At 40.4% G+C, this 14,141-nt stretch overlaps 1 protein-coding gene across 1 annotated transcript; it reads right to left on the bottom strand.

Annotated features, from left to right (window-relative positions):
• Window positions 1–9,502: 9,502 nt before the first annotated feature.
• LOC121973195 (dioscorin DB3S-like) lies at window positions 9,503–11,150 on the bottom strand. Its single transcript, XM_042524765.1, has 7 exons — window positions 11,002–11,150; window positions 10,631–10,851; window positions 10,419–10,525; window positions 10,234–10,345; window positions 9,971–10,135; window positions 9,833–9,886; window positions 9,503–9,767 (listed from the first exon to the last, which is right to left on the bottom strand). The coding sequence occupies exons 1-7, from the start codon at window positions 11,087–11,089 to the stop codon at window positions 9,669–9,671; spliced, it is 846 nt and encodes a 281-aa protein (XP_042380699.1). The 5' UTR covers window positions 11,090–11,150; the 3' UTR covers window positions 9,503–9,668.
• Between the last annotated feature and the right edge of the window lie 2,991 nt (window positions 11,151–14,141).

The raw sequence follows: 14,141 nt of genomic DNA, 5'->3' as shown, positions 1-14,141 counted from the left end.
CTTGTACCTGCAACCATCGTAATACCTTCCTCGGCCGAAGTAGTATCATTCTGCTCATCCAATTCAAATAAATCATTTAAATCATGCTTACTTGTGTTTGACATACCTTCGTGAAGCTCAATCAGATTCTCCCACAGCTCCTTGGCGCTTGAGAATGGGCCAGCACGATTCAGCTCCTTATTCGTTAAGCCGCACTAGAGTGTATACGTTGCTTTTGCGTTTGCTTCTACCTTTTTGATAAGGTTCGCGTCCCAGTTCTCGTACGGTAGTGGCTTACCGACACCGTTAGTTGGCAGGTGAAGCCCGGTTTTGACGATCATCCAGACTTCAAAGTGAGTCTGGAGATACGCCTCCATCCGACCCTTCCAGTCTCCGAAATCATCTCCGGAGAAGAGCGGTAGGCGAGCAGTGTTGTAGCCTTCTTGATGGGCAATTTTAGAGACACAATCTCGTAAAATAAACACAAAAAGGCTTGTTCCAAGACTTAGTCTTGGATTAGTAGTGCGGGAGAGAAATAAAGATAGTAATTCAGAAATTTTGAGAAAAAAATAATAAAATATTATTAAAATAATATTACCACAAATTTTTGAAAACGTAATATTTCGCTAATTCCAACCAATGGTGAAAAAATGAAAATTAATTTTTCAAAAATAGTTTTGGAGGGAAAAAACGAAAGGCGTAAGGTTTTATTTTTAACCTATACAAACGCCAAAGCCACGAAAAAAATGCTTGAATGGTGGTTGCACCAGTTCAAAGCGACCCCGCTCTGATACCAATTGTTGGATCGAGACGCGCTAGATGGGGGGTGAATAGCGCTCGTGGCTATTTTGATCGTATCGGAATCGTAAAACTATCAAAGTAAATATACGCAGCGGAAATAACGAATGCAATCACAGAGGGACACAAGAAGTTTTACTTCGTTCGGAGCCTAAGGCGACTCCTACTCGAAGGCCCGCGATCCTTGATCGCTTTCCGTGGGCAACAACTATAAGCTCGTAAAATGTACAATAAGATATTACAATTGAAAGAACTAAAACAAATTATACCGACAACAATAAAGTAGCAGAATCTGAAGCTCCGGGTTGTCGGGGACTTGTAACAGCACTTCTGGGTGTTTCTAGAGCAGCTTGTAGCGTAAGGATTGCTTGGAGTTCGTTGTACTGGTGCTGCTGCTCGAGACCCCTTATAAAGGGTGTTCAAGGCGCCTTGAAGCCCTTCAAGGCGCCTTAAACAGGCCGAGTCACCCGCGGAGATCAGCACAGACTTGGTCGAACTTCATCCAGTTCAAGGCGCCTTCAGCCTACCCAAGGCGCCTTCAACCTTCGACCCAAGGCGCCTTGAACTTCATCTAAGGCGCCTCCAACCTTCTGCGCTGGCTTTTCCTGGTTCGCACCCGAGGCGCCTCCAAGCTCCATGGAGGCGCCTCAGATACTGTTTATCCGAGGCAAATCATCGTTATTCTGTACCTGCAAGATATGTTAGTCCCAAACAGCATCCTGCAACACCAGGTTAGCACAAAATAACAGCACAAATAATAAAGAATATTACGACAGTCTCCGGACTGTCCGGGTCTGACTTCGGATTTCCATCCGGAAACCCTAGGTCGACCCGACGCCTACTGTTTCCTCTACGGGGAACGCGTTCTCACCTACTCCACTCAGGAGATTTACCTGTTGCCAGTGTGATCCTCCAGATCGACTGGACTTTTGCTCAACACTCGATACTTCCGGACTTTCTGCTGGACATCCGCTTCCCGGCTAGTCCAGACTTTCACCTGGTTCGCGACACCAGGACTTTCCACCTAGGGTTACCACCCCCTAGGACTTTTGCCTGAAGCCATCGACCTGCCAAGACTTTCCGCATAGGGTTACCACCCCCTATGACCTAGGGTTACCACCCCCTAGGGTTTTCCCTTTGCCTAACCGCAGCTAGAACTTTTCTCCACCTAGGGTTACCACCCCCTAGGACCTAGGGTTACCACCCCCTAGGGTTTTCACCTGCCTAACCGCAGTTAGGACTTTCCTGAAATACGCATTCAACATGTTAGATAACAGAGAATCTTAACTTTGAATCCCTTTGCCATTATCAAAACTTAGGTTCGATCGTCGGATGCTTCCTACATCAACAATATAAACCTAGCTCCCCCTGGGAGGTATGTCCCGACGGATATTAGCCTACCTTCACCTTGAAGGTATGTCCCGGCCGATATTAGCCTATCTCCTTGAGGTGTATAGATCTTCCTCCTGGGAAGCATATTTCGGTCGATATAGACTTACCTCTTATGTATCGGCCGATATTAGCCTACATCCTTTGAGGTGTATAGATATTCCTCCTGGGAAACATATTTCGGTCGATATAGACTTACCTCTTATGTATCGACCGATATTAGCCTATCTCCTTTGAGGTGTATAGATCTTCCTCCTGGGAAGCATATTTCGGTCGATATAGACTTACCTCTTATGTATCGGTCGATATTAGCCTACCTCCTTTGAGGTGTATAGATCTTCCTCCTGGGAAGCATATTTCGGTCGATATAGACTTACCTCCTATCAGGGTATGTCCCGACCGATATTAGCCTACCTTCATCCTGAAGGTATGTCCCGGCCGATATTAGCCTACTTCCTTTAAAGTATATATATTTTCCTCCTGGGAGGCGTATTTCGGTCGATATAGGCTTACCTCCTGTCGGGGTATGTCCCGACCGATATTAGCCTACCTTCATCCTGAAGGTATGTCCCGGCCGATATTAGCCTACTTCCTTTAAAGTATATATATCTTCCTCTTGGGAGGCGTATTTTGGTCGATATAGGCTTACCTCCTATCGGGGTATGTCCCGACCGATATTAGCCTACCTTCATCCTGAAGGTTTGTCTCGGCCGATATTAGCCTATCTCCTTTGATTTTCTTTCCTCCTTTTCTTTCCTCATCGGGGGACCTACAAAACCTAACCCATATCATCTGCCCTCTGGGCTTGTACTAGAATTAGATGAATGTTGTTGTGTGTCTGCTCTCACAAAGAACATCATTTCAGTTTCTTGTTTAGACAAGAAAGGCTTTTCATTTATAATAAAGAACAAATATTGTTCCGTTTATTTGAAAGATATGTTCTATTATAGTGCACCTCTGATGAACGGACTCTACATTCTAGATTTAGAGAACCTCATCTATAACATAAGTACCAAAAGGTTCAAGTCAAATGAAATAAACCGAACCTATCTCTGGCATTATCGCTTAGGTCATATAAATGATAAATCGCTTATCCTAGCTCCATAGAGATGATTTGCTGGACTCATTTGATTTTGAATCATATGAGACATGCGAGTCATGCTTACTGGGCAAGATGATCAAGACTCCCTTTAGTGGACACAACGAAAGAGCAACTGACTTGTTAGGACTTATACATAGTGATGTATGTGGCCCTTTCAATGTCACTACCAGAGGTGGTTATAAGTACTTCATTACATTTACTGATGACTTCAGTAGATATGGTTATGTGTATCTGATGACACATAAGTCACAATCCTTTGAAAAGTTCAAAGAATTCAAGAATGAAGTACAAAACTAGCTAGGCAAGAGTATTAAGATACTTCGATCAGATCAAGGTGGTGAATACCTTAGCCATGAGTTTCGTGACTATCTAGCTGAGTGTGAGATTCTATCCCAACTCACTCATCTTGGAACGCCATAGTGGAATGGTGTATCCGAAAAGAGGAATCGTACCCTATTAGATATGGTACGATCTATGATGAGTCACATAGATCTTCCTATATCTTTTTGGGGATATGCTCTAGACACAGCTGCCTTCACACTTAACCGTGTTCCATCCAAAGTTATGATAAAGACATCATATAGGATATGCACTGGGAGAGATGCCCAGATATCTTTTATGATGATTTGGAGTTGTGAGGCTTACGTTCGACGTCAAGTCTCGGACAAACTGGGACCCAAATCCGATAAGTGTTATTTTATAGGATATCCTAAGGAAACGAAGGGATATTACTTCTACATTCCCAGTCACCACAAAGTGTTTGTGGCTAAGACTGGGGTATTTCTAGAAAAGGACTTTGTTTCTAGAAATACTAGTGAGAGTACGTTGGATCTTGAAGAAGTTCAAGATATGGACCTTAGCACTGAAGCCTTGATGGAAGTTGAACTGGAAACAAAAAATGTTGTGGATGATGAGATTGTTGCATAAGGAGTTGAGGAACAACAACCAGTTCAAGTAGACCTACCTCTTCGTAGGTCTGATAAGGTACGTCGTCAGCCTGAGAGATACTCATTTCTCTTGTCTGACCATGATGACGTTATGCTCATTGAGAATGAGCCTACCTCCTATCAGGAAGCTGTGATGAGACCATATTCTGAGAAATGACTAGAGGCCATGAGATCCAAGATGGAATCCATGTACACTAACCAAGTATGGACTTTGGTTGATCCACCTGAAGGCGTCAAACTCATTGGGTGTAAGTGGGTCTTTAAGAGAAAGACTGACATGGATGGACTTATGCATACTTATAAGGGTCGTTTGGTAGCTAAAGGTTTTAAGCAAATTCATGGTATTGACTATGATGAAACTTTTAACTTTTTCTCTAGTAACGATGTTTAAGTCCATTCGGATCATGCTTGCTATTGCAGCATATCACGATTATGAGATCTGGTAGATGGATGTCAAAATCACGTTTTTGAATGGAAACTTGCTCGAGGATGTGTACATGACACAATCTAAGGGTTTTGTAGATCCACTACATACTGGCAGAGTATGCAAGCTGCATAAGTCCATTTATGGATTAAAGCAAGCTTCTCAGAGCTGAAATCTTTAATTTGATGATCCAATCAAACAGTTTGATTTCATCAAGAATGAAGATGAACTCTGTGTCTACAAGAAGGTTATTGGGAACACAGTTGTCTTCCTTGTATTATATGTGGATGACATACTACTCATTGGAAATGACATCGCTTTGCTGCAGTCTGTAAAGACTTAGCTGGGGAATTATTTCTCAATGAAGGACTTAGGTGAAGCAGCCTGTATTCTAGGCATAAAGATCTATAGAGATAGATCTAAGAGATTTCTTGGCCTAAGTCAAAGTACATATATTGACACGGTATTACTACGGTTTTCCATGCAGAATTCCAAGAAAGGATTTCTGCCAATGTCACATGGTGTGAGTCTTTCGAAGACTCAAAGTCTCTCTTCTAGAGAGGAGAGAGACCACATGGATAAGATCCCTTATGCTTCAGCCATAGGATCTATCATGTACGCCATACTATGTGCTCATCCTGATGTTTTGTATGCTTTGAGCATAACGAGCATATACCAGTCAGATCCAGGTGAACGTCACTGGATAGCGGTCAAGAATATTTTTAAGTACTTGAGAATGACTAAAGAATATTTCTTGATATTTTGAAGCGATGGCGAGCTAGCTGTAAAAGGTTATAGTAATGCCAGCTTCCAAACTGACCAGGATGATTATAGATCGTAGTCTGGGTTCATGTTTTGCTTGAATGGTGGTGCTATGAGCTGGAAGAGTTCGAAACAGGACACAGTTACTGATTCTACAATAGAGGCCAAGTATATTGCTGCATCAGAAGCAGCAAAGGAGGCAGTTTGGATCCGCAAGTTCATTATTGAGCTTGGGGTGGTTCCTAGCATAGCCGATCCTATAGAGCTCTATTGTGATAACAATGGAGCAATTGCACAGGCTAAGGAACCTCGCTCACACCAACGGACCAAACACATACTACGGCGCTTCCATCTCATTCAAGAAATCATCGATAGAGGAGATGTGAAAATTTACAGAGTACCCACAGAGGCTAACATCGTTGATCCTTTGACCAAGGCTTTGGCATAGAGAAAGCATGATAGTCACACTAGGTCATTGGGTGTTAGAGCCTACACTGATTGGTGGGAGATTGTTAGTGAGAGCCCTAGAGCCGATCATGTGATGATTGTTGTATGGACTCGATGTATTATATTCCTATATATATATTTATAAAAGCATTTTTTATGATTATTATACTTACTTGTATTGGTGCTAAATAACTGAGTATAATAACATCCTTGAGTAGAAGGTTCTTATCTATATCAATCGATTGGTTGAATTGATAATGAGATGATATAGAGAACACTATTCTTAATCATTTCTAGTCAAGTATTAACATTCAGGGACAATGTTAATGCAATGAGACTAGCATGTAGGTCAACTCGATGACTTGATCTCATAAGTCATGGATATTAGATATCAAGTTGACACATGGGTATGCATTGGAGAATGTATACTGAATGACCCGCCATGAGAAAGTATCATAGATTGTTATATGAGTGTCATATACTTTCTCATGTGACTATTAGTATGACTATCAGTCCTTGGACCTGAAGTTACCATGGTTCCCTACATAAGGAGTTACATACTTTGGCTTCGTCAAACGTCACCCGTAAATCGGTGGACTATAAAAGCGATTACTAGTATGTAACAAATTATGTGGAGGGATGTGAGTGATGTAGAAGGGATCTATCCCTCCTATATGACGGGAGTGATATCATGATTCTTGATAGAGTGAGACCATTAAGTGCATGACCATGCCCAAATAAGTCAATATGAGATATTGAGCTCATTTGATTAAAGTGAGTCTACTTGGAGTTCATGACATAGATTGATTAGATGATGACACGGTCTGTGCCTCAATTGATCAATTTAGATGTCAAGGATAGAAGGGCATTGTCACATATTGTGAGAGTCACAATTAGTAGTCACAATGGTGATGTTGGATCTCATCATTCTTGTAACTTGGGTAGTAATGATGTGTATTGCTAGATACCGCTCATTGCTTATATTTCTAAATGGGTTTAGGAGCATTGCCAACGTTACAAGAACCTATAGGGTCACACACAAAGGACAGTTAGATGGAGATTAGGTTCATATGATAGACCAAGAGGATTAGGTTCATGTGATGAACCAAATTGGATTAAGAGTAATCTAAATTAGACTAATTGAGTTGGACTCAATTTGATTCATGTGTCGAATGAGTCTAATTTAGACTATGATTCATTGAGTCAATTTAAACCAATAAATAGAGATTCATTAAATTAAATTGATTTGAATCAAAAGGTAGATTTGATCAACCATGGGAGATAAAAGGTCAAGTTTGACTTGACTTGAGAGGGAAGATGAAGGGCCAAGTTTGACTTGACCAAGTGCCACCTCATTGTGACTTTGCATGGGTCGGCCAATGATGATGTTCCACATCATCGAAGCTGTATCATTGTGTGCCACCTCATGAGAAAGACCAAGAGTCATGACTCTTGGTATTACATGGAGGTATAAAACCTCTATTAAGTTGTATCACTTAATGAAGAATAAGTGTGCGCTTATTCAAGGCTTCTTCATCCTCCTCTCTTCTTTTCTCTCCTTCTCCTCCATTGCCGAGACCTCTCAAGAGTGCTAGCACACTCCAAGTGGTTCTCTCCACCTTTTGTCCGTGTGGATACGTGTAGAGGAGTGTACACTTGACACTCTACGAGATCCGACAACCATTTGGACGAGCGGGATAAGCGAAGGGCATCGCTACAAGGGTAATACTTCTTTTTCATGTAGATCTAAGGTAGATCTAGTGTAGACAAACATGTACATGAACTTTTATTTATCTATCTTCACACGGATCCGTGGCTAACTTCGAGGTTTCCGGAATGCAAAAAGTGATTTTTGCGGCTCGAAAGTTCTAACAAATATGAGTGAGTAGAAGGATTGAATTAGTTTTCCCCTAAAAAAATTCCTCCCACTAATTCATGAGTGAGGAAAGAGTGGTCCTCATGGAGTACCCAATTAGTTAGAGGGTGATAGACTTGTTACAATAGGACATGGATCAAATTCCGACATGCATATGTTTTCAGGAAAAAACTTCTTCCACCCCTTAGTAACTTAGCGGTCGGTTATAAGTTGACATCTTGATTTGTTTATCTTCATATAACTTGAGAATATACTGTAAAAATCGTCTGGAGTGAATGTAATCATCATTTATTATAATCGTGAGTAAGGAATGTGTGAAGAGAAAAATAATTTTTAATTCTTTAAAAAATTCTCTAATTCGTATCAACGCGATTGAATTAGATTTTTTTTTTTTAGCTAAAAAGTTGATTGGATTATAAATTGATCACAAATTAAATCAATCTCGAAGCAGAACATATTCAATTAAACTACAAAGCACAACTTATGAAGTGACAATTTTATAGATACTTATGTTATGCATACTTTTTAATTCATATCTTGACGGTCTCTATGTTGACTCAAATCTTGAATGTCTTAGATATAATTTTTTGATCTTCCCTCTGACGATCATTTTATTTCTTTTAAATTGTGAATCTTTAAATATATCTTGACAATCCATGTTCACTCAGATCTTAGACTTATGGATTAATTCTTTAATCGTGAGTTTCTAAGATATTCTTTATAACTTTATGCTCATTCAAATTTTGAATATCTAAATTCATCCTTACAACTTCTATCTATGTTTATATATGAGACCCTAAATATCCTTTTGGCCCTCATTTATGTCCGTTCAAATTTCAAACTTTTGATCACATACGACGACATCTAGAATTTCGAGTGATGGACAACAAATCTTATCCTTGTTTCAAATATGTATTCATTATATAACATAACTGCTAAACATTGCAAGTAAATTTTCATCCAAGTATATATTTTGCACTGTAAATTAAAGGTTAGTATGTTTAATATTATCTTATATTTTTTAATCCAAAATTTTCTAGTCTTTTTGAGGTAATTAACAATGATAACTTGCTGTTTTTGAGGAAACTAACAACGAAGCTTACAGTAATCAAAATATCTCAGTCAAACGTAGAATTTTTTTTATAGTTTTTCGAAGATAATTAATAGTGAATCATACCCATCGAATTATCACAATATCTCTTCTATTGACAAATAAAAGTGGACAAAAGAAAAGAGTATTGTTCACTCTCTGTTTTTACAAAGGACGAGAGCTTATTTTTTTTTCTCGTTTTATATGTGTTTTGATTTTGAAAACCGCATGAACAACCAACAAACAATGCCACTCTTGAGCAATGAAAATCAAATAAAAAAATTATTCTCTGCTAAAATTAAAGTACTCAAAAACCTTGCTCCACTTATTTTTGGAATAATTAGTGTTAGATCCTTGAAATGATTAATCAGTATTTAAAGGGTTGAATCTTAGCTTTAGCACATTGTAGAAAATTTTTTCTAGTAGAATGATAATTTTAAGAACGTTGGTCGGTCGTTTGAGTGTTTATTAATTTATCTTAATGGTTAATATTTTTTTTAAAAAAAAAAACACCCCATTGAACGCAAGTAAATTTCAGGTCCTTATTTAAACCTTTTTTCTTGAAATGATAGAAACAAGCCAACCGTAGGACTCCAAACTCACATGATCGCCACTGTGTGTAGTTGTGCTCACGTAAGCACAATTTTTCATTAGCCTCCAAAGATGGGAATTACGTTGGCACATTTCCTTAATTAAAGTAAAACCACTAATGGTTTATTTTATTTAGATATATCGCTTTAACATGTGGATATAGAACCACTAATGGATTATTTTATTTAGATACATAGAACCACTAATGGTATCACAGCGGATCGGATTAGGAACGTACGTCCAAACGATCTCCTCCTCACGGATCAAGAGCTCGCATGGCCTTCCTCTTTCTGTTCGTAGGATGGATCAGAAAAATAAACTTTACGTCCGTTGAGTGGCTGTGTCGGCCTTGCATTGTCCGTCTGCCAAGAAAAACAAGAGTTAATTATATGATCAAGTCGGTCCTTATTTAGAGGAAACTTCTTACATGATTCACTGGAGCCCTTAGTAGCTCAACTTGCTCCTCCGTTACACTTCTGACCTGCAAAACAAGAGGTGAATTTTTTAAAAATTTAATCACCTTAATTAGCATATGGGGCATGTATTAGATTGTTTGTGCTACCACCTCTTTCATCACAGTCCAAATAACAGGCTCACTGCAAGGAGGACTTGTCACAGATCCATTGTATCTAAAATAAGATTCTTCGTCACCTACGACAGGTGGGTATATGCTTCCAACATCAAGACTAGTCACGTTCAGCTCCTTCAGTTCATTCAGAGCACCCCACAACTGTGCAAATTAAGGTAATTAATCACAAAATGGAACTAAAACTTTAGATATTGTGACCACTCTTCCATTGTATAATAGTGAAGGGGAATAAGTCTAACCTTTCCCAGGAAAGGATCGGCTTTGCCACCGTACTCAAACAACACACCGATGACTGCTTTTTTTGGGGTTAATTCTGAAGTGGTGTGAACTATGTGAAGCTCCAAAGGGTACCTATCCGTCAACAATATCTCAATGAAGTGTACATACATTTCATCAAAGATGAAAACAGGTTTAAATTATTAACCTTTTGCCGAAGAGTTCATGCTCAGAAGGTGTGTGCCAATGGCACTGCCTGAGATGAAAGATCTTGCCATTTAGAAGAAGAACGCCTGGCGATTCTGTCCAACTAACCTGAAAAAAAAAATTCCAACAATTTCAAAGACTAGCACAATCATTTTTAAAAATTATGAGATAGATTGAAGAAAATGTTAAAAGATCAAGTTTTTTTTTTCTTACCATGATTTCATGCCCCATGTTCAACAGAAGTGCAGGGGCCTCAGTGTAATATTTGAACAATCTCCCCAAGTTTGTGTTGTGGATGTTACTGGGTTTGATACTTATGGGCGATTGCATTCCTTCAGGTCTCGATGCACACATTGCCCAGGATTCTTGCAGCGTACCCCAGTGTTGAGGTCCAAGAGGACTACATGGATCATAGCTATGCTCCAAACTGGCTTCTGATATTGATTTATAATACAACAAATGAGTTAACCAAGTTGGAGAATTAGACGATTCTTATAATAAGATACTACAGCTTTAGATTCCCCTAAAATTGTTGAGAAATAATTCATAAAAGAATTCAGGGGTATTTTAGAATTGGTTCTCACCAAAACCGGCTGCTTTTGATGCCAATGTATTTGATTGAAGAAAGAAGAGAGCAAGCAAACATAGGAATAGCAGTGTCTGATTCCCCATGCTATTGGCTAGCTCAGTGATTAGGGATTTGCAATAGCAGTCTACTTAAATAGAGAAAGAGTAACACTACTTTGAGAGCTATACGCCAGTTGTGAATATTATGAACCATACGAAATATGTTAACAAATCAGCATAAGTTGTCACCTATCGTAGCAAAAGGTGAAGCCGTCCCTACACGGCAGTCATTTGAAAAAGGATACATCACGGGAGTAGTTGTTCTAGCACAGCGATCCCTTACATGGGGTGGTCAGACATTTAACATGATATTTTCACATCAAAATTGATTCTAAGATCTATTAGAGCAAACATCGATACATGTATCAACTGTACCAATCCATAAAAGTCACAAGTTGTCACCTATCATATAGTTCGTACATGGTCAAGTCATATTTTACCTCTTATTTATTATTATTTTTTACAGCAAAAGATGATTATTTTCATCTCAGACGTCCCTCACAAACTGTTCCAGATTATGTAAATGGAAGTAAATTATATAGCTAACCGTCACTCTCATTTATCATTATATGATCATCTACTGCAAATTTTATGCCTCAAGCGATTAATTAAATAGCCACCAGATATTTTGAATTCGGTTCTTAAAAAGCAGCTGGAGTTTGTCCTCACCAATTAATGTTCAAGAAGGTGTGGATTAAAGTATCTCACATTGTTAATGAACTAGCTCGAGCTAGGTTATATTATATATAAAGCTAATCCATACCTTAATCTTTTTGCTCAATTATAACTAAAATATATGAATGATTAGGATTTATCCCCACATTAGTGATTTAAGACTTGATTATTATTGTTATACAATCTATATGTATTTATGTTTTTTTTTTTCTTCTCCTCTACTTATCCTCTCTCTTGTTTGTCATCTCCTCAAATATGTTCAGGTCCAATCTAAAGGTTGCTTTGACGTTAAAACCTCACAGTAAGTGGCATCAAGCATGATAGTGATTATTCTCGAGGCGAAAGTTTATAGGGGGGTTGTAGAGAAAACAAGAAGGAATCACAAACGAAGAGTAACCACCTCTAGGTTTAAGCAAAAAAAAATTTTATTAAATCAAAACAAGTTGTCTAACATCAACTCAAATAAGTGTTTAAATAGTCTAAAAACTTTTTAAAAAAGTGAAACTAACAAAACAACCCCTAAAAGATCAAAATTAGGTCGTTTATGTTGGTGCAACCTTAGGTCAAGGTTGACCTGGGTGACCCGACTCGAATTGACCTGACTCGAGGTATATTTTGATGTTTGACAAGAATAGAGAAGTTATATTTTGATGTTTGACATGAATAGGAACTTGGGGGATTGTGGGTGCAACCTTTGGTCAAGGTTGACCTGGTTGACCCGACTTGAGTTGACCTGATTACGGAAAAGTCCAAGTATGGAGACTTGGCATGGAAAGGTCCAAGCAGGGAGCTTGGCACGGGAAAAGTCCAAGTATGGAGACTTGGCACGGAAAAGTCCAAGCAGGGAGCTGGGCACGGGGAAAAGTCCAAGTATGGAAGCTTGGCATGGTAGGTTAGAGAGGGCTCGGTAGCTCGTTCTCTGGACTGGATGGAGTCAGAGAGGGCTCGGTAGCTAGTTCTCCAAACTAGGTCAGAGAGGGCTCGGTAGCTCGTTCTCTGGACCGGACGAAGTTGGAGAGGGCTCGATAGCTCATTCTCTGGACTAGGTCAGAGAGGGTTCGGTAGCGCGTTCTCCGGACTAGGTCAGAGAGGGCTCGGTAGCTCGTTCTCTGGACCGGACGTGGAAGTCGGAGAGGGCTCGGTAGCGCGTTCTCCGGACTAGGTCAGAGAGGGCTCGGTAGCTCGTTCTCTGGACCGGACGTGGAAGTCGGAGAGGGCTCGGTAGCTCGTTCTCCGGACTAGGCCGAGAGGGCTCAGCTCGCTCTGGATCGGACGTGGAAGTCGGAGAGGGCCTGAGCTCGTTCTCTAGATCGAAGGCTTTAGGTTAGAGAGGGAAATTGGATCGTTCCGGCCGATCCAGGTGATATATATATCCGGATCGGTCACGACCGATCCAGTGATACACTGATTCTCACTGTGGGTCATCTGATCGGTCTGGTGACCGATCAGTAACCAAACAGATTGGGAGAAGGAATAGGAGGGATCAGTCTGTGGACCGATCCACCTATGGCCTGATCGGTCCACAGACCGATCAGGGCTCTGCAACCAACTCTCTGTGAGAGTTGGGATCGGTCTGGGGACCGATCAGACTAGGGCCTGATCGGTCCCCTGACCGATCAGATCCATCCTGGATCGATCAAGGTGGAGCCTGATCGGTCCAGGTCTAGCCGTTGAGTCACAACGGCTAGATTTCTGTGTCTGTGTCTTCTTCTTCGCAGGTTCATATAAATCAAGATGTGGAGGGCCTTTAAAAAGGGGGTGGACTTCTTCTTACTCCTGCGAACTGAGCTTTGTTGAGCTCTCCACTGCTGAAGCTTCGTGTGAGCTTCCCTCGGCTGGACTCCAACTGATCAGTTGCTGCTGTTGTTGGCATCCGTGAAGTGGTTGCTTCATCACCAGTCGACGAGAAGGCAAGCAAACTAGTGTTTTTACATTCATATTGTTCTTGGCTTCTTGCTTTATCTTTGTACTCCGATCTTGCTGTTGCAAGAGAGATTATGGCGAGGTTTCTCCACCCAGAAGGAGTTTTTATTAGCCGGTTTTCCGGGGTCTCATCCACCGATGGATTGATAGGATTCGTCCACCTTACGGACACGCCGAGGAGTAGGAGTATCATCTCCGAACCTCGTTATATCGTCGCGTTTGATGTTTGATATTCTCCCGTTTCGTTTCTATATTTTATTTCCGCTGCGCTAACTAAAATTGTAGGAAGAAATGTGAATTTGGGGTCGGCTATTCACACCCCCCCTCTCTAGCCGCATCCGAAGATCCTAACAGTTTAGAGAGCCGACTTGCTTGAACCATGCTGGCGTCACACAGTCTTGCCAGGAAGTCATGTTCCCTATTGGAATGCACCTTTCTCTTAGTCCGAATGCAACATGGTCATGTAAGGGGGCACGACTATTGGATTGAGTGGACCGAC

This window comes from Zingiber officinale, chromosome 4A, assembly GCF_018446385.1.
Source record: "Zingiber officinale cultivar Zhangliang chromosome 4A, Zo_v1.1, whole genome shotgun sequence".
Lineage (NCBI taxonomy): Eukaryota > Viridiplantae > Streptophyta > Magnoliopsida > Zingiberales > Zingiberaceae > Zingiber > Zingiber officinale.
Note: the sequence above shows the minus strand (reverse complement) of the source record. Positions and strands in the feature narration are given on the sequence as shown.